The 19452-nt window shown below is 40.5% G+C and overlaps 1 protein-coding gene across 2 annotated transcripts in view; it reads right to left on the bottom strand.

The window, feature by feature from the left end:
* Positions 1 to 19452, bottom strand: part of DHX15 (DEAH-box helicase 15) — a 97779-nt gene that overhangs the window by 73140 nt on the left and 5187 nt on the right. Inside the window, exon 2 of one of the 2 annotated variants that reach the window (XM_038008647.2) lies at positions 4667 to 4735. The exons of the other annotated variant lie outside the window; for it this stretch is intronic. Within the exon in view, the coding sequence (XP_037864575.1) occupies positions 4667 to 4707 (41 nt within the window). The 5' untranslated portion in view covers positions 4708 to 4735. The remainder of the gene's footprint in view (positions 1 to 4666; positions 4736 to 19452) is intronic. 2 annotated transcript variants of the gene reach the window in all.

Raw genomic sequence — 19452 nt, 5'->3', positions numbered from 1 at the left:
AACGACTTCATGATGAAAACACAGATCCTGATGGGGCAATTCCCCACAGGGACCCTAACTGGGATATTGTAGAGGACATACATCCCACTGTAGCTAACCCATATACTACGTTCATTTCTCTTCCTGGAGATTAAAAACGGTTTACAGTGCTGGATTTAAAAGATGCTTTCTTTTGCATTCCCATAGACACAGAAAGTCAACTGTTGTTTGCCTTTGAATGGACAGATCTTGAAGTCGCAACGTGGTTTCAGTATCATTGGACTGTGCTCCCACCGGGATTTAAAAACTCTCCAAACATATTTGGGGAAGCCTTGGCTTGAAATTTAAAGAATTTAAAATTGGAAAATGGGGTGTTGTTACAATATGTGGGTGATTTACTAATACCTAGCCTCTCTGAATGGGAATGTCAGAATAATACCATTAAAACTCTAAACCACCTAGCAACCCGTGGGTATAAGGTTTCAAGTAAAAAGGCTCCAACATGCCAAAAAACTGTGGCATACTTAGGTTTTCTCTTGCAGAAGGGAACCAGAGCTCTAACAGTGGAAAGACAAAATGCAATTGCTTCCATTGCAGCACCCACTACCAGAAGGTAGCTGAGAGGATTTCTAGGCATAGCTGGGTTTTGTTAGATCTGGATTCCTAACTATGAACTACCAATGAAGCCACTATACAGTCTGTTAAGGGAGCTAACAATGATGCCTTTGACTGGGAGCGAAACACCAGCACCCATTTGGACAACTGGAATGTAAGTTAACCTCTACCCTATTCCTGGGGCTCCCAAATCCTCATAAACCCTCTCAATTGTACATGCATGAGAGACTGGGTCTAGCACTTAGGATCCTTACACAGAAATTAGGAGAAATATTGCAATCAGTAGGCTCAGTTTCCTAAACAACTGAATAATGTAGCCAAAGACTGGCCCCTGTTCAACGGGGGTCACTGCCACCTGCCTACTATTAAAGGAGGCTAAAAAGTTGACTTTGGGATAGCCTGTCACTGTCTGTGTGCCTCACCAAGTACCAGTGTTACTAGAACAAAAGGGAGGCTACTGGCTGATAGTGGGCAGATCGAGCAAATACCAGGCCACACTCCTAGGTGAACCCACAGTAAAATTGCAGATTACCAGAGCCTTGAACCCAGCTACTTTACTTCCCTCTACCGAAGAGCCAAAAGAACTTATGCAAAATGTTTACAAATTATTGACTAAGGTGTTTTCCAGTCACCCTAATTTAAAGGACACAGCCCTGCCATATGCACACTGGACATTGTTCATAGATGGGAGCAGCCTGGTAACCAACAGAAAAAGAAATGCTATATATGTCATGGTAACCTTTTCAGAGGTCACAGAAGCCAGGACTTTACCACTAGGAACCTCTGCACAGAAGGCAGAACTGATCGCCCTTATGAGAGCCCTACACTTGTTCCAAGTAAACAAGGCACTTGGAATAAATTGGCAACTCAGCATGGAGACCACAGTCTTCTGGACAGACTGAAAGGAAAATCCAACACTAAAAACAGTTATTGCCAAACCGTGCCAGGAAACTCAACCAAAATGAATTCAGGTACTTGGCACTGCATTGCTCTGGGTAAGAATGACCTCCCCAGATGTGGGATTAGGTTAAGTCCTATGAAATGATATATGAGAGACCCTTTACTGCTAATCCATCTTGGGTTACTAGGGTGCCCCTTAATAAAAAGTCAACCATTAAACATTGTGTTACTCACTTGGGACACATTCTTAACGTTTTGCATAAGCTTGCTTTCAACAGCAGCATTATGAACTCAGCAGAGCCACACCACTCATTCCAGTCCTGTGATCAAGTACCGTTAAAGAACAGATGGGAACGGGCCCAACCCAGCAGCTACAGGAGAAAAGGAAAGGGCCCTACTGGTGCTGCTAACCGCCAGTTCAGCACTGAAACTGGCGGGCATCAAGCCATGGATCCACTACACACAGTAAAGAAGTTCCTGCCAAAAGAAACATTCACAGCAGAGGACCCCAAGATAGTCAAATAGGAGGCACAACCCCTTGAAGGCCTAAGATTTCTGTTCAAAAAATGATAGGATTTTTCTTTATAGTATTTTTTCTTACTTCATCTTTTGTTGTTTCTTTCTGTACTCCTAACCTTTTCCTACAATGGTGTATTAGTTCGGACTCACACTGCTATAAAGATACTACCTGAGACTAGGTAATTTATAAAGGAAAGATGTTTAACTGACTCACAGTTCTGTATGGCTGGGGAGGCCTCGGGAAACTTACAATCACGGCGGAAGGTGAAGGGGAAGCAAGCGTGTTCTTCACAAGGTGGCAGGAGAAAGAGAGAGAGCAATTCCCACACTTTAAAACCATCGGCTCTTGTGAGAACTCACTCACCATCATGAGAACAGCATGGAGAAAATCACCCCCATGATCTAATCACCTCCCATCAGGTCCCTCTCTCGACACATGGTGATTTCAATTGGAGATGAGATTTGGGTGAGGACACTGAGCCAAACCATATCAAACGGGCATAAGACTATGCAAATAGGTTACAGCAAGACTCATGCTGGGTCTGTGGTCTATTACCCCTCTCTAGCACCAAGGCATTGCTTTGGTGGGTCTCCCCCATAAAATGAAAAGATTAGGTTTCTTTATAGATCTTAAACAATGGACGGGGTTGCAGATGACTGGGGTAACTAGAAAAAATATTTCAGAATGGTCTATAAAGAAAACTTCAAATGATCACAGCTTCCTCCTTGAGCTGCAGTTAAAACCAATTCCTGATAACTCAGGAAACATTGTTTTAGCTTTTAAGGATATGCACCAACGGATCAAGGCAATCTCTAGTCCTGCACTGTCTCTTAATGAACTGATAGCATCTTGGTTTGATGGGGGACCTTCCTGTGGCAGAAAATTTTTGTTGTCTTAGGTGTCCTCCTCCTGGGCATAAGTTTAACACTATGTTGTGGACTATATTTTTTGTTTGTTTGTTTGTTTGTTTTTGAGATGGGGTTGTCTGTCACCCAAGCTGGAGTACAGTGGCACGATCTTGGCTCACTGCAAGCTCCACCTCCTGGGTTCACGCCATTCTCCTGACTCAGCCTCCTGAGTAGCTGGGACTACACACACCTGCCACCACGCCCGGCTAATTTTTGTATTTTTAGTAGAGATGGTGTTTCACCATGTTAGCCAGGATGGTCTCGATCTCCTGACCTTGTGATCCGCCCACCTTGGCTCCCAAAGTGCTGGGATTACAGGCGTGAGCCACTGCGCCTGGCCATTGTGGACTATATTGTTGTTGTATGCTGTTCCAAAGCATTCCTTGAGCTCATAAGATCATGTTTCAACAAGTACTGCCTTTGAGTCCCTGAAGTTGAGAACATTACCAATGCCAAATAAACATCTTCTATTCCAGTGCCCCCGACAATGACCCTTTCCAGCAGGAAGTAGCCAGAGAGAATACATTGCTCACTTTCTCTTAGTTTGTCACGTCATAGTTTGTACTCTTGTACTAATCTTTTAACAAATCAGTGCTTGGGAAAATTAACTAACATGATAGAAATCATGTAAAAATTGACAGTGGGGATTGTGGTGAGCTAGGTTTCCATTAGCAACCTTTACTATAATTTTGATGAGTGCACAAGATAAACATGAACTTATCTTAGTATTAACTTCCTCCATACTATGTCTGAAATTGCAACTACAAACAGAAGTGCTTCATTCAATCTATATCTAATCTTTAACTACGGTCGCAGGTCTGGAAAGCTTTCTCTAGAGTCTTGGAAAGTTTCTTAATCTTAAGTGGGTCCTAGTGCGAGGTGTATGTGTAAGAATGCTATTATTCTTTAGGGTCTCAGAAAACCCAGGCAGGGTCTTAATGGGTTTGTTTTCTCATTCCAGCCTCATACTGAGGCGCCGGTTTCTCTAGTTCTTTAATGTTTAACTTCAGCATTCATCAAAACTCTAGTAAAGGGTTACTGGCAACTGACTGTTCTTGTTGCTAATGGAAACCTGGTCTGCCTGCCACACCATCAAGTGGACCAATATACCCATTATGGGAGTTCCAGAAGGAGAAGAGAGAAAGAAAAGGGAAGAGAGAATATTTCAAGGAATAAAATCTGTAAACTTCCCAAACTGTACTTCATGAAAGTCTCTTCATCAAAAGACATTATCAACAGAGTAAAAAGGCAACCTACAGAATGGGAGTAAATATTCACAAATCATAGCTCTGAAAGGGGATTAATATCCAGAATATATGGGGAACCCCTACAATTCAGCAACAAAATAACAAAAAACCTGATTTGGAAATGGACAAAGGACTTGAACAAACATTTCTGTAGAGAAGATATCCAAATAAATACATAAAAAGATGTTCAACATCGCTAATCAGTAGGGAAATGCAAATCAAAACCACAATGAGAAACCACTTCACACCCATTAGGATGCCTATTATTCTTTTAAGAAAGAAATCAACAACTGTTGTAAGGGGTGTGGAGAAACTGGAAACCTGTGCATTGCTGGGGACAATGTAAATTGGTCTGACCACTGTGGAAATATATAGAGTATAGAGATTCCTCAAATATTAAAAATAGAATTACCTTATGTCTTAGTCCATTTTCTACTGCTAGAACAGAATATCACAGATTGGGTAATTTAGAAAGAACAGAAGTTTATTTGACTTACAGTTTTAGAGGCTGGAAAGCTGAAGAACATGGCATCATCATCTGGCAAGGGTCATCCCACGTTGGAAGACTAAAGGCAGAAGCAAGGGCATGAGACAGAAAGAAAAAGGGGCTGAACTCCCACAGTAACTCACTTTGGCACTAACAGCATTAGTTTATTCATGAGGGTAATGCCCTCGTGACCTAAACACCTCTTAAAGGCCCCACCTCCAAATACTGTTACAATGGCAACTACATTTCAACATGAGTTTTGGAGGGGGCATTCAAACCATAGCACCATGTGATCCAGAAATTCTATATTTGGGTATATATGCAAGATAATTGAAAGCAAGGACTCAAAAAACAGATATTTGTACAAGAATGTTTATAGCAGCATTATTTACAGCAGCCAAAAGGTAGAAACAATCAAAGTGTCCACTGGCAGGGGAATGAATAAACAACATGTCATATAGGTATAAATGGACTATTATTTAGCCTTAGAAAGGAATGAAATTCTGACACATGCTACAACAGGGGTGTCCGATCCTTTGGCTTTCCTGGGCCACATTGGAAGAAGAAGAATTGCCCCGGGCCACACATAAAATGCACTAACGCTAACAATAGCTGGTGAGCGGGAAAAAAAAGAAAAGGTTCATGTACAAATCTCATAATGTTTTAAGAAAGTTTACGCATTTGTATTGGGCCGCATTCAAAGCTGTCCTGGGCCTCATGTGGGCCACGGACTACAGGTTGATCAAGCTTGTGCTACAACATACATGAATCCTGAAAACATTATGCTAAGTGAAATAAACTACACACAAAAGAACAAATATTATATGAGTTCACTGCTTTGAACTACCTAAAGTAGTCAGATTCATAGGCGGAAAGTAGAATGGTAGTTGCCGGGGGCTGAGGAGAAAGGGGGAATGGGGCATCGCTGTTTAATGGGCACAGATTTTCAGTCAGGGAAGAGTGAAAAAGTTCTGGAGACGGATGGTGGTGACAGTTACACAACAATGTGAATGTACTTGATGCCACTGAACTGTACATTTAAAAATGGTTAAAATGGTCATTTTATTATTCGTGTATATTTTACCATGATAAAGCATCTTGGGAAAAAATATTAAAATGGTTGCCTCCTTAAAGACCTAAAAGACAAATAGTCTGTGGTTGCCATTATATCTCCATTTAGATTAACCATCTGGCCTCTGCAATATTCAGACAGATCATGGAAAATGGCAGTGGATTATCACAGACCTGACCTATTATTTTAACAGTATCTCCAATTACAGTTTCTGTTCTAGATCTATCTTTGTTAGAACAAATAAGCATGGAGTCAGGTACATGATATGTGGCCAATGATTTGGCAAATCCATTCTTTCTCTATTCCTATAAAACATAGAATCAGAAATGATTCATGTTTCTTTGGAATGCACAACAATGTTCATTTACAGCTTTGTCCCAGAGCTATGTTAACTCTGCTGTCCTCTGTCATAACATAATCTGAAGAGACATGGACCAGCTGGAGGTGCTGCAGAATAAATAGCACACTGGTCCAGGAAATTGATGACATCATGTTAGTTGGACCAAATAAACAAGAGTGGCTAGGAGGTTGAAGGTCTTGATAATTCACAGGCACTCTTGACGGAAATAAACCTTAAAGATTCAGAAGCACACTGCATAGGTAAATTTTGAAAAGTCTGACTGTCTGGGGTATACTAGGACATCCCCTACAAAGTAAAGGAGAAATTACTGCATCTTGTAGTTCCTATCACAAGAATGGAAGCACATTGTGTGCTAGGTAGGCCTCTTCAGATTCTGTAGGCAATATATTCCCAGAAGTGCACTTCCAACTCACATACTGGATGACACAATGGTTGCTATTTTTCGATGGGGCCCATGGCAGGAAAGGATTCCACATCAAGTCCAAGCTTCAGGGCAAGCAGCTGGCCTCTTGGGCTACATAATCCAGCAGACCCTATGCTATGAGGAATATCAGTATTGTGAAAAGATGGCATGTGGATTTTATGACAAGCTCTAATGGAAGAATCACAACATAGATCCTGCATAAAAGCCATACCATGGCAACAGAGAATTATACACCTTCCAAAAAATAAATGTTGGAATACAACTAGGCCCTAATAGAGACAAGTGCCTCACTATGGAGACACCAAAACTACCTCTCGTGAGCTAGGCTCTATCACACCCACCAAGCGATAAATTAGGATGGGTCTAGATGGAAGAGGAACATCTAGTATTCAACATCAATAAAACCAGAGGGCACAAGCAAGCCGAGTGAGCTGGTAGCATGCAGGTAGCTCATGTCATCCACCACTGTTACATAGCACATCTTCCCCAGCTCTAAGAATATGTGGGAGCAGGTTTGTACCAGTTCATAAGAGTTTCTTGTTAAATTTTCAGGAATGTTGCAAGCCTGTTGATGCCACGTTGGTAGGCTGAAATTCATCATAAGTATTTACAGAATGGAAAGTAGTTAATACTACAAATTGGGTCTTTTTTTCTCCTTTTCAGAAGGCTACTTGCTAAATATTCACCACCACATCACTGCTCAGCTCACATCCGTGACTACATGCGGGTCTATAATGACAAGTTGATGTAAGAGCTTGATTCACAAATGGCTCAACTTGGTATATTGGTACAAGCTAGATATAGATGATGGCTGTGCAACAGCCCCACTCAGGATAGTCTTGAAAGGTAGTGGCAAAGGGAAATCCTCCCAGTGGGTAGTATTCCAGGAAGTCCACCTGGTCAGTCATTTTGTGTGGAAAGAGAAGTGGCCCTGCAGTTAAATAGACACTCAGGGACTCATGGGCACTGTGATACAGCTTGACTAGGGTCTTGGAAGGTCTTGGAAGGTGAACACTTGGAAGATTGGCAGGCAACAAGGGCTATGAACATATGGAAGTAAATGAACTTATGGAAGTGAGCACAAAGTGTAAAGATCTTTATTCAGATGCCCATCAGAGCATCCCTGACATAAGAGGCACTAAAAAAAACAAAAACAAAATCAAACCAAAAAAACTATATGTCATTCAACCAGTAGCAGCCAGCCTCCATCAGCAATATGAGATCCCACATACTATTGTGTCAGACAAAGGGACTCATTTAGTATTTAAGGAGGCACAGAAACAGGAACATGACCACGAGATTCAATGTTCGTATCACATAGCAAGAAACTGGTCCTGACAGAAGCACCAGATCAGAGACAGTGCCGTATGAAGATGGCTCGCCATCCCTCAGAATGCAGTGCACTTTCTAAAGGAATGACCTTTACATGGTGCTATTTCCCCTGTAGGTAGAATACATAGGTCTAGGAACCAAGGAGTAAAAGTGAGAGTACACTTATTTTCCTTCACTCCCAATGGTTCATTTCGGGAATTTGTGCTTTCCATTCTTGAAACTCCGAGTTTGTTTTTTTGTTTGTTTGTTTTTGTTTGTTTGGTTTGTTTGTTTGAGATGCAGTCCCACTCTGTTGCCAGGTTGGAGAGCAATGGTGCGATCTTGGCTCACTGCAACCTCAACCTCCTGGGTTCAAGTGATTCTCCTGCCTCAGCCTCCTGAGTAGCTGGGACTACAGGCGCATGCCACTATGCCCAGCTAATTTCTGTATTTTTATTAGAAATGGGATTTCACCATGTTGGCCAGGATGGTCTCTGTCTCTTGACCTTGTGATCCATCCACCTTAGCCTCCCAGTGTGCTGGGATTACAGGCATGTGCCACTGCGCCTGGCAAAAACTCTGAGTTTTTAACAATTAAGAGTCCAAGTTCTTAAGAAGGAATATGTCCACAAAGGTTGTGACCTGAGTTCTTGAAGTTTCTCACACCAAAAGGCCAGGACAAGAAGAAGAATTACCATTCTGGCAGAAGTAAATGGCTCTCATCACCAGAAGGAGGTAAAGCTGCTGATACACAATAAGGACGAGAAGGAAAAACATGTTTTCCACCAGGTGATCCATTTGAGTACCTTGGTATTCTGTTGAGCAATGTTGATAGTAAGCAGACAAGTGTAGTAGCGACAGCCTGACAAAGACATAGGTGACCAGGGACTCAGATCCTTAGGAGTTGATGGTCTGGGTCATACTTACATATAAACCACCAGGACCAGCAGAGGTGCTAGTCAGGCTTAAGGGTCAAATAGATGGCTAGTAGTACAGGAAGACAATGAGTATTAACTGTAGCACTGAAATCTACTATAGCGGTGCTATCTGTGGATGATCTCACTCACCTTCATCCTCTTAGCTTTCCCCAGGGAAAAGGTGCTCCAGAATTCTGGAGAAGCTGTTCCTAAAACTTATACAAAGAAGTGGCTCTAGGCCAGGTACAGTGGCTTACACCTGTAATCCTAGCACTTTAGGAGGCCAAGGCGGGTGGATCACCTGAGGTCAGGAGTTCCAGACCAGCCTGACCAACACGGTGAAACCCCGTCCCTACTAAAAATACAAAATTAGTTGGCCGTGGTGGTGCGTGCCTATAATCTCAGTTACTCAGGAGGCTGAGACATTGCTCGAACCTGAGGGGTGGAGGTTACAGTGAGTTGAGATGGAGCCATTGCACTCCAGCCCAGTCTGAGCATCAAGAGTGAAACTCCATCTCAAAAATTAAAACGAAGAAGAAGCAGCAAGAAGAAGTGGCTCTAGGCAATGCAAAGATTGGACTGTAATAGATCCTGGAATGTGCCAGCCAGACCTCCTTCAAGAATGAAGGACTGATTTCCTCAGCATTTGCAAGGAGTGCTGTCAGCAGACAGCCCTCAGTTGTCAGCCTCTCCAAGAATTTCCTGATCTGGAGAGAGCTACCTCATTCTAGGACATATCCCCTCCCCAGGATAGCCTGTGTCTAATGACTGGTCATTATGGGAACATATGTCCGGCCCTCTCCCTTCATAATCTGGGCCAAATTGAGAGGGCTATCCAAGCTTTAGAGTTCCCTTTGGAATCAGCTTAGGCTTTTAAAAAATAACTGCATTGGCCAGTCACAGTGGCTCACGCCTGTAATCCCAGCATTTTAGGAGGCCGAGGTAGACAGATCACCTGAGGTCTAGAGCTTGAGACCAGCCTGACCAACATGGAGAAACCCTCTCTCTACTTAAAATACAAAATTAGCTGGGCGTGGTGGTGCATGCCTGTAATCTCAGCTACTCAGGAGGCTGAGGCAGAAGAATCGCATGCACCTGGGAGGCAGAGGTTGTGGTGAGCCAAGATCGCGCCATTACACTCCAACCTGGGTGACAGAGTGAGACTCTGTATCACACCCCAAACTTTATCCTCTGCCCAATACCGCTTTATTGACTTTTTCTTCACTGGTGTGAATCCCAGGAGTCTTTCACAATAAACTTTCTGCGTGCTAATCTCAGTTTCCAGGACTTCCCAAGAAGCCCAATTTAAAATACTAGGGTTGGTTTCTTCGTTTTCAATTTGAATAACCTCCTAACAAATTCTGGATGAGTTGTCAGAGAGTTTGAAAGGTTTATGTTTTCAGCTGGGCGTGGTGGTTCACACATGTAATCCCAGCAATTTGGGAGGCAGAGGCCGGGGGATCACTTGAGATCAGGAGTTTGAGACCAGCCTGGCCAACATGGCAAAACCGTCTCTACTGAAAATACAAAATGTAGCCGGGCATGGTAGTGCATGCCTGTAATCCCAGCTACTCTGCAGGCTGAGGCAGGAGAATCGCTTGAACCTCAGAGGCAGAGGTTGCAGTGAGCTGAAATTGTGCCACCGTACTCCAACCTGGGTGACAGAGTGACACTCTGTTTCAAAAATAAAAAAGTAAAAAAAAAAGAAAGGCTTATGTTTTCAGTCATTCATTCAAGAAATACTTACTTTGCACTTATTATATATTAAGCACAGTTCCAGGTGCTAAGGCTATAATGATGAAAAAGATAAAGAAGATTCCTGGGCTCATGGCATTTAAATTCTAGTAGAGGGTAACAAACAATAAGCAAGTAAATAAACAAATAGGATAATTTAATATATTAATGAATGCTATAAAAATAATATAGGGCAGTATGATAGAAAGTAATTGGAGGTGCTGGTGGTGTGAAGGACTGCATCGAAAGTGGGTTTAGGGAGGGATTCTCTTAGAAGATGGCATTGAGCTAAGACAAAATGAAATCAGGTTTTTTAAAAAACTGGGGAAGAAACTCCAGGCAGACAAAAAAGCAAGCATAAAGAGGAAAAGGAGTGCGAGTGTGTAAAATATAGGTGGCATACAGTGGCTTATTCCTGTAATTCCAGCACTTTGGGAGGCCAAGATGGGAGGATCACTTGAGGCCAGGAGTTCAAGACCAGCCTGGACAACATGGCAAAACCCCATCTCTACCCATGAAATATATGAAAAAGGTTGTAATGAATGGAGGTACTGAACAAGATGAAGTAAACTGAGAGGAGGTCAGTGAGGGAGGCAAGAGCCAGATGTATTGGATTTCATGGATCATTGTAAGGACTTCAGATTTGTTCTAATTTCAGTTGGAATCCATTGGAGGATTTAAAATAAGGGAGCAATATTATCTGTTTTATTTTTCCATAAGTCACTTCAGCTGCCATTGGAGAGTCAACTATGAGGAAAGAATGAAAAAGTGGAAGCTATTAAAGTATCCAGATGAGAAATGATGGTGATAGCTACGGTCTGAATGTTTTTGTGCCCCCAAAATTCCTTTGATGAAACCTAATCCCCAACATGTCGGTGTTAGGAGGTGGGGCCTTTGGGAGGTCATTAGATCATGCAGATGGAGCCTGCATAAATGCCCTTATACAAAAGCCTAAGAGAGATTCATCACCTTTTCTACCATGGGAAGAAGGCATCATGTGTAAACCAGAAAGCAAGCTCTCACCAGATATTGAATCTGCCAATGCCTTACTCTTAGACTTTTCAGCCTCCAGAACTGTGAGAAATAAATTTCTGTTGTTTACAAGCTATTCAGTCTATGATATTTTGTTATAGCAGCCTGAGTAGACTAAATCAGTGACTAAACCTAAGATGGTGGCAATTAAACAGGTAAGATGTAGTTGCACTTGGGATATACTTTAGAGGAAGAGACAATAGGACATGGCAATGTATTGTCTCGGCAGAAGGTTTGAGAATAGAAGGAAAGGAGAAAAATATAGGATGTCTGATCAACTGGGTGGATCATGTAACTATTTACTGAGATGGGGAGGATTGTGGTGAGTGGGGTTGAAGTGAATGAATCATGACTCTACTTTGGCCATACTAAATTTGAGATGCTTATTAGACATCCAAAAGTAGATATCAAGGACTCAGCTGTGTTTAATCTTAGGGTTGGAGATGTAAATTTGGAAGTCATCAGCATAAAGATGTATTTAAAAAATGGAAGTAGGTGAGATGACTTTATCCACATAGAGAAGTAGAGTGAGAACCAACCCTAGTGTTCTTGTATTCTTTCATTTGCCGGTACAGACAGCTGAGAAGTATTAACCACCAAAACCAGCAAAAATGACAGAAGAACCAACCATCCAAACCATGTCCTTTAAGTCAAGAAAAATCAACATCTCAAGAAAAAAAAATCTTAAATGTTTCTAAGAAGCCAGGTGTGTTAGGCAAGATTGTGGCCCATGATCTTCATCCCCTAGTGTTTTACCTGTAATACTATGTTATAATTGCAGATGAAATTGATGTCACAGGGCCAGGCACAGTGGCTCATGCCTGTAATCTCAGCACTTTGGGAGGCTGAAGTGGGAGGATCACTTGAGTCCAGGAGCTAGAGACCAGCCTGGGCAACATGATGAAACCCTGTCTTTACAAAAAATAAAAATTTTTAAAAAACAAAATTGGGCATGGTGATGCATGCCTGTAGTCCCAGCTACTCAGGAGTCTGAGGTGGGAGGATCACTTGAGCCTAGGAGACAGAGGTTGCAGTGAGCTGAGATTGCATCACCATGCTCCAGCCTGGGCAACAGAGTGAGACTTCATCTCAAAAAAAAAAAAAAAAAAAAAAAAGGGATTAATGTCACATATCACAAATTCTGAGATAGAGAGGTTTCCCCAGATTATGCTGGTGGGCACATGTAATCACATGGACCTAGAAAAATGAAAGAAGGCAGAATAGTCAGTCAGGGAGATGTGATTGATGTGGAGGTAGGAAAGATTCAAAGCAAGAGATGGGCCCAACCCAGCATTGCTGGCTTTGAAGATCAAGGAAGGAGCCATGAGCAAAGAAATGAGCACGGCCTCTAGAAACTGGGAATGACCTTTAGCTGATAGCCAACAAGGAAACAGTCCTACAACCACAAGAAACCAAATTTTGTCAACAATCTGAATGAGCAAAAAAACAAGATTCTTCCCTGGAATTTCCAGAAAGTAACATAGCTCCACAGACACCTTGGTTTGAGCCTGGTGAGTCCCCTGTCAGACGCCTGCCTCACAGAACTGTAAGATATTTAAATGTTTATTGTTTTAAGCTGCTAATGTGTAGTAATATGTTACAGCAACAATACAAAACTAATACAGAAATAAGATGGGACAGACCATGGATTTGGAATAATGGAGGCCATGGGTGATCTTTATATGAACTGTTTCAGAAGAGCGATGGCAATGAAAACTCAAATGAAGTGGGTTGAGTAAATCAGAAACGAAAATAGTTGTGTCACTTAACAATGAGGATACTTTCTAAGAAATGTATTGTTGGGTGATTTCCTTGTGTGACCATCATTGAATGTACTTACACAAACCTAAATGGTAGGGCTTATTGCTTCTAGGCGACGAACCTACACAGCATATTGCGTACTGAATAATGTAGGAAATTGTAACACAAAGGTAAGGATTTGTGTGTATAAACAAATCTAAACACAGAAAAGGTACACTCAAATTATGATAGTATAATCTTACAAGACCTCCCTTGTATATGCCATCCATTGTTTAGCAAAATGTTATGAGGTGCACAACTGTACACATAGACAATTATTTCAAGGGAGGCAGAGATATGACACAGAGCAACCGTTTAAACCATGGGTTCTGATACACAGTCCAGGCCCTAGAGAAAGTGTTTCACGTTGGTGAAAAATAAGATTGGGTTCCCATAGCAAGAAGGGATGTGTATTAATATGGAGCACTCTTAGGCTACCTGTGGATTGCCAGACAGGTCTACTGCTAATATATGAGGGATCTGGGGAAAGGACATAAATGAATGCTCGAGGCCTGTGCATACTTCCCTGTATGGATACACAAGCATAATTGTAATGGTTGTGGTCTAGGATCCTACAGGCAGAGACTCCAAGTGGCCACATTTCCTTGGCCCTAAAGACACCTTGCCACGTGAGTGAGTAGAGCTTCAGGCCTGAGGAGAGCCACAGTGGAGCCCTATAGCCCAGATCTCATGGCAGGAGCCCTGGTCACCTGGGTCTAAGGGAGGTCCTGCTCCAGGTTCTGGTAATATGTGTCAGTTTCTTCCCCTCTGATGATAGTTGTGTATAGTGTGCAGTAGGAAACTCAGGGAAGCATCTTGTTACCAGTGCCATACAGGTGCTATGTTAACTGGGAGACAAGTAAGAAGAATGGAAATCTATAAAGAAAACAGAAAGGAACAGAAAATGAGGAAGGCAAACCCATTAGACTGAGAGAGACAGAAGAGGGACCATATGATATCCACGTTTGAATTCTCAATAAAATGCCTTGTTAAGTGTGTGGGACAGCTTCACTTTCCATTCCCAGCTTTATGCACTTTGCAGACACACCTTCCTCTTGCTGAAGTACCAGGAAGGAAGATACCACTATTTCTGTAAACTCAGTGAGAGCCTGACATTCATTGGTCCATGTTTCTCAGTTGGATGTGATTAATGAGTCTCTCTGTGGCCTGGTCTTCTGGCTCTTGTTCTGTTGGATCTGCACAGCTACAAATGGAGTCCATTGTCTTTTTCCTACTTCTCAGGGTAAGCTTGCCAAAGTAGAGCATCTATCTTATTCCCACCTTCTGTTCCCACAAGAAGGAAGAAATATTAGCCCCACTATCAGTCTCAGGTCCAAGATATAGTTTGTGTGTGTGTGTGTGTGTGCATGTGTGTGTGATTTTTTTTTTTTTTAAAGACAGGGTGTCACTCTGTCACCCAGACTACAGTGCAGTGGCATGATTTCAGCTCACTGCAACCTCCGCCTCCCCGGTTCAAGCGATTCTCCTCCCTGCCTCCTGAGTAACTGGGATTACAGGTGTGTGCCACCATGCCTGGCTAATTTTTTGTGTTTTTAGTAGAGATGGCATTTCGCCATGTTGGCCAGGTTGGTCTCGAACTCCTGACCTCAAGTGATCTGCCCGCCTCTGCCTCCCAAAGTGCTAGGATTACAGGTGTGAGCCACTGCACCCAGCCCAAGCTATAGTTCTTGATGAGTTCTCTAAAAGCCGATGTCTAAAAAACCAATTCATCAAAGTCGATGCACTGAATGGCCCAGTCTCAAAGTCCTTAGAAGTCTGATTTGTGTCTTTTCTACAACTTCTATGTCTCTCCTTAACATGTTCATGCTTTCTTCCTAACTTCCTGGACATATCTGTGGTTACCATAATAATTTAATATCACTGCCTACTAATTTAATCATCTGTGTCATTTCCAGGTCCTCCAGGTCCATTTACAGGTTGATTATTTAAATCCTTATTATGAGTTATATTATTCTGCATCTTTCATGCCTGGCAATTTTATTTTCCACTTTGTGGATGTATGATATATAAATAAAAATTGTATGTATTTAAAGTGAACAACAGAATGTTTTGATATATGTATATATGGTACAAGGATTACCACAAGCTAATTAATACATAAATCACTTCAGATAGTTTTGTGTGTGGTTAGAAGACTTGAGATCTACTCTCTTAGCAAATTTCAAGTATATAATACATTATTATTAACTACAGTCACCATACTGTACATTAGGTCTCCAGAATTTATTCATCTTATAACTTAAGATTGCACCCCTTGACCAACATCTCCTACATTTCCCCCACCCACAGCTCCTGGCAACCACCATTCTACAGTCTGCTTCTATGAGTTTGACTTTTTTAGATTCCGTATATAAGTCAGATGATGCAGTATTTGTTTTTCTGTGCCTGGCTTATCTCAGTTAACATAATGTCCCTCAGTATCATCCATTTTGTTGCAAGTGACAGGAGTTCTTTCTTTTTTAAGGTTGAATGATGTTCCACTATATATGTGTGCACCACAGTTTTTTAATCCATTCAACTGTTGATGGACACTTACGTTGATTCTATATCTTGGCTATTATAAATAGTGCTGCAGCTAACAATGGAGTATTTTATTTCCTTGGATGTATACCCAGAAAGGAGATTGCTACATCCTATGGTAGTTCTATTTTTAATTGTTTGAGAAAACACCACATTGTTTTCCATAATGGCTCTACTAACTCACGTTTCTACCATCAGCCTACAAAGGTTCTCTTTTGCCCATATCCTCACCAACACTTGTTATTTTATCTTTTTGGTAATAACCATACTAACAGGTGTGAGGTAACAGCTTGTGTTTTTATATTCGGGTTTTCCTGATTATTGAATATTATGTTGAATACCTTTTCATAAATACCTGTTGGCCATTTATGTGTCTTCTTTGGAAAAATATCTCTTAAGATCTTTTATTCATTTTAAAATTGAATTATTTGGGTTTGTTTTTGGTTTTTGCTACTGAGTTGTATGAGTTCCTCATATTTTTTGAGTAGTAATCCCTTATCATATATATCAGCAGTCTCCAACCTTTTTGGCACCAGGGACCAGTTTTGTGGAAGACCATTTTTTCATGAACTGGGCTATGAAAACTTTTTCTCGAATTTTTTCAGGATGAAACTGTTCCACCTCAGATAATTAGGCATTAGATTCTCATAAGGAGCATGTAACTTAGATCCCTTGCATGTACACAGTTCACAATAGGGTTTGCACCCCATGAGAATCTAATGCCATTACTGATCTGACAGGAGGGGAAGCTCAGGCAGTAAAGCTCATTCACCTGCCACTCACCTCCTGCTGTGTGGCCTGGTTCTTAACAGGCCACAGACCTGTACTAGGGGGTTGGAGATCCCTGGTATATATGGTTTGCAGATATTTTCTCTCATTTTGGAGGTTGTCTTTTCATTTTTTGATTATTTCATTTGTAGAAACTTATACAGAAACTTTTTAGTTTGATGTAGTTTCACTTACTTATTTCCGTCTTTGCTTTTGTTGCCTGTGCTTTTGGTATCCTGATATTCAACAAAAATTGCCAAGATAAGCATCATGGAACTTTTTCCTGTGTTTTCTTCCAGGAGTTTTACAGCTTCAGGTGTCAGGTTTAAGTCTTTAATATATTTTTACTGCATTTTTATGTTAGATAAGGGGCCAATTTCATTTTTCTGCATGTGGATATCCAGTTTCTCAACACTGTTTATTGAAGAGACTATCCTTTCTTCATTGCATATTCTCAGCACCTTTGTCAAACAGTTGACTGTATATGTGTGGGTTTATTCTTGGGCTCTCTGTTCTATTGATATATGATTTTATGCCAGTATCATATTGTTTTGATTAAGATAGCTTTGAAATCAAGAAGTGTGATGCCTCCAGCTCTGTTCCTGCTCAAGATTGCTCGAGCTACTCAGGATCTTTTGCCATTCCATATTAATTTTAGGATCATTTTTTCTTTTTCTGTGAAAAGTACCTTTGGAATTTTGATAGGAATTGTACTGAAACAGTAGATTGATGATATGATTTGACTCTGTGTCCCCACCCAAATCTCATTTCGAATTGTATTCCCCATGTGTTAGGGAGGGACCTGGTGGTTGGTGATTAGATCATGGGGGCAGTTTCCCCCATGCTGTTCTTATGATAGTGAGTTCTCATAAGATGTGATGGTTTAAAAGTGTGGCACTTCTGCCCTTGCTCAGTCTCTCTCCTGCTACCATGTAAGACGTGCCTTGCTTCCCTTTTGCCTTCCACCATGATTTTAAGTTTCCTGAGGCCTCCTCAGTCATGCAAAGCTGTGGGTCAATTAAATCTCTTTTCTTTATAAATTATCCAATCTGAGGTAGTTCTTTACAGAACTGAGAAAATGACTAATATAATTGCTTTGGGTAATATGGGTATTTTAATAATATTAATTCTTCCAATTCATTGATATGGGATATATTTTCACTTATTTGTCTTCAATTTCTTTCACTAATGTTTTAAAGTTTTCATAAATAGTTCAATAGTATAGTTCACTTCCTTGGTTAAATTTATACTTAATTATTTTGTCCTTTTTGTTACTATTATAAATGGGATTGTTTTTAATATCTCTTTTTCTAACAGGACATTTTAAGGACATTATCTGTATCTCTTTTTTGATTCTTTATTGTCAGTATATGAATATGCTACTGATTTTTGTATGTTGATTTTGTATCCTGCAACTTTACTGAGTTATTTATCAGTTTTTGACTAAAAGTCCATTTTGTCTGGTACAAGTATAGTATTATCCCTGCTCTCTTTTGGTTGCCATTTGCATGGAATTTTTTTTTACCTTCCTTTACAGTTTCAGCGTATGTATGTCCTTAAAGTTATGATGAGGCTCTTGTGAGCAGCATGTAGTTGAGTGTTGTATTTTTATCCATTCAGCCATTCTATGTTTTTTGGTTGAGAAATAAAATTTATTTACACTTCGAGTACTTATTCATAGGTAAAGACTTACTATTACCATTTCATTAATTATTTTCTTGCTGTTTTGTAGTTTCTTTGTACCTTTCTTCCTCTCTTGCTATCTTCCTTTGTGATTTGATAATTTTCTGTAGTGGTATGCTTTGATTCCTTTCTGTTTATCTTTTTGTGTATCTACTATAGATTTCTGCTTTGTGGTTACCATGAAACTGACATCACAAGTCTTATAACAGTATATTTTAAGCTGATAGAAACAACTATAATAACATATAAAAACTCTACAGTTTTGATTCCCCTTCCACTTTATTTTTAATGTCACAACTTACATGTTTTTATATTGTTTACCTATTAAAATTTATTAAAGCTATACTCATTTTTAATATTGTGGCCTTTTAACTTTCATACTAGAGTTACAAGTGATTTATACACTGCCATAATAATATTAGAATATTTCAATTTGACTATATACTTACCTTTACCTTACTAGTGAGTTTTATACTTTCAGATGTTTTTGAGTTGCTAATCAGCAACTAATCCTTTCAACTCAACTTGAAGAACTCCCCTTAGCATTTCTTGTAAGACAGGTCTGGTGATGATAAACTCCCTCAGCTTTTATTGTCTAAGAAAGTTTTTACCTCCCTTTCATTCCTGAGGGATATCTTTGCTGGGCAAAGCATTCTTCTTTGACAGTTTTTTCCTTTCAGCACCTTGAATACATTATTTCACTGTCTCTTGGCCTGCAAGATTTCTGGTGAGAAATTAACTGTCAGTTTTATAGGGTCAGGTTCTTTGTATGTGCTGAGTCTCTTTTCTCTTGCTGCTTTTAAAATTCTCTTTGTCTTCACTTTTTGTCAGTTTGATTTCACTGTGTTTCTTTGAGCTTCATTTACTGGGATGATCATATCTCTCTTCAGATTTGGGAAGTGTTCTGCTATTATTTCTTTAAATAATCTTTCTGCTCCTTTCTTCTTCTAGAACTCTCATAATACATATGTTAGCTTTCTTGATTGTGTCCTATAAATTCTTTCTTCATTCCTTTTCATTCTTTTTCAATTCTTTTCCTCTAACTGGAAAATTTCAAGCAATCTGTTCGCGAGTTCACAGATTATTTCTTTTGCTTAGGACTGTCATTGACATTATTTATTGTATTTGTCACTTTATTCATTACATTCTTCTG

Source organism: Chlorocebus sabaeus, chromosome 27 (genome assembly GCF_047675955.1).
Source record: "Chlorocebus sabaeus isolate Y175 chromosome 27, mChlSab1.0.hap1, whole genome shotgun sequence".
Classification (NCBI taxonomy): domain Eukaryota; kingdom Metazoa; phylum Chordata; class Mammalia; order Primates; family Cercopithecidae; genus Chlorocebus; species Chlorocebus sabaeus.
This window is presented reverse-complemented; position numbering and strand designations above follow the sequence as displayed.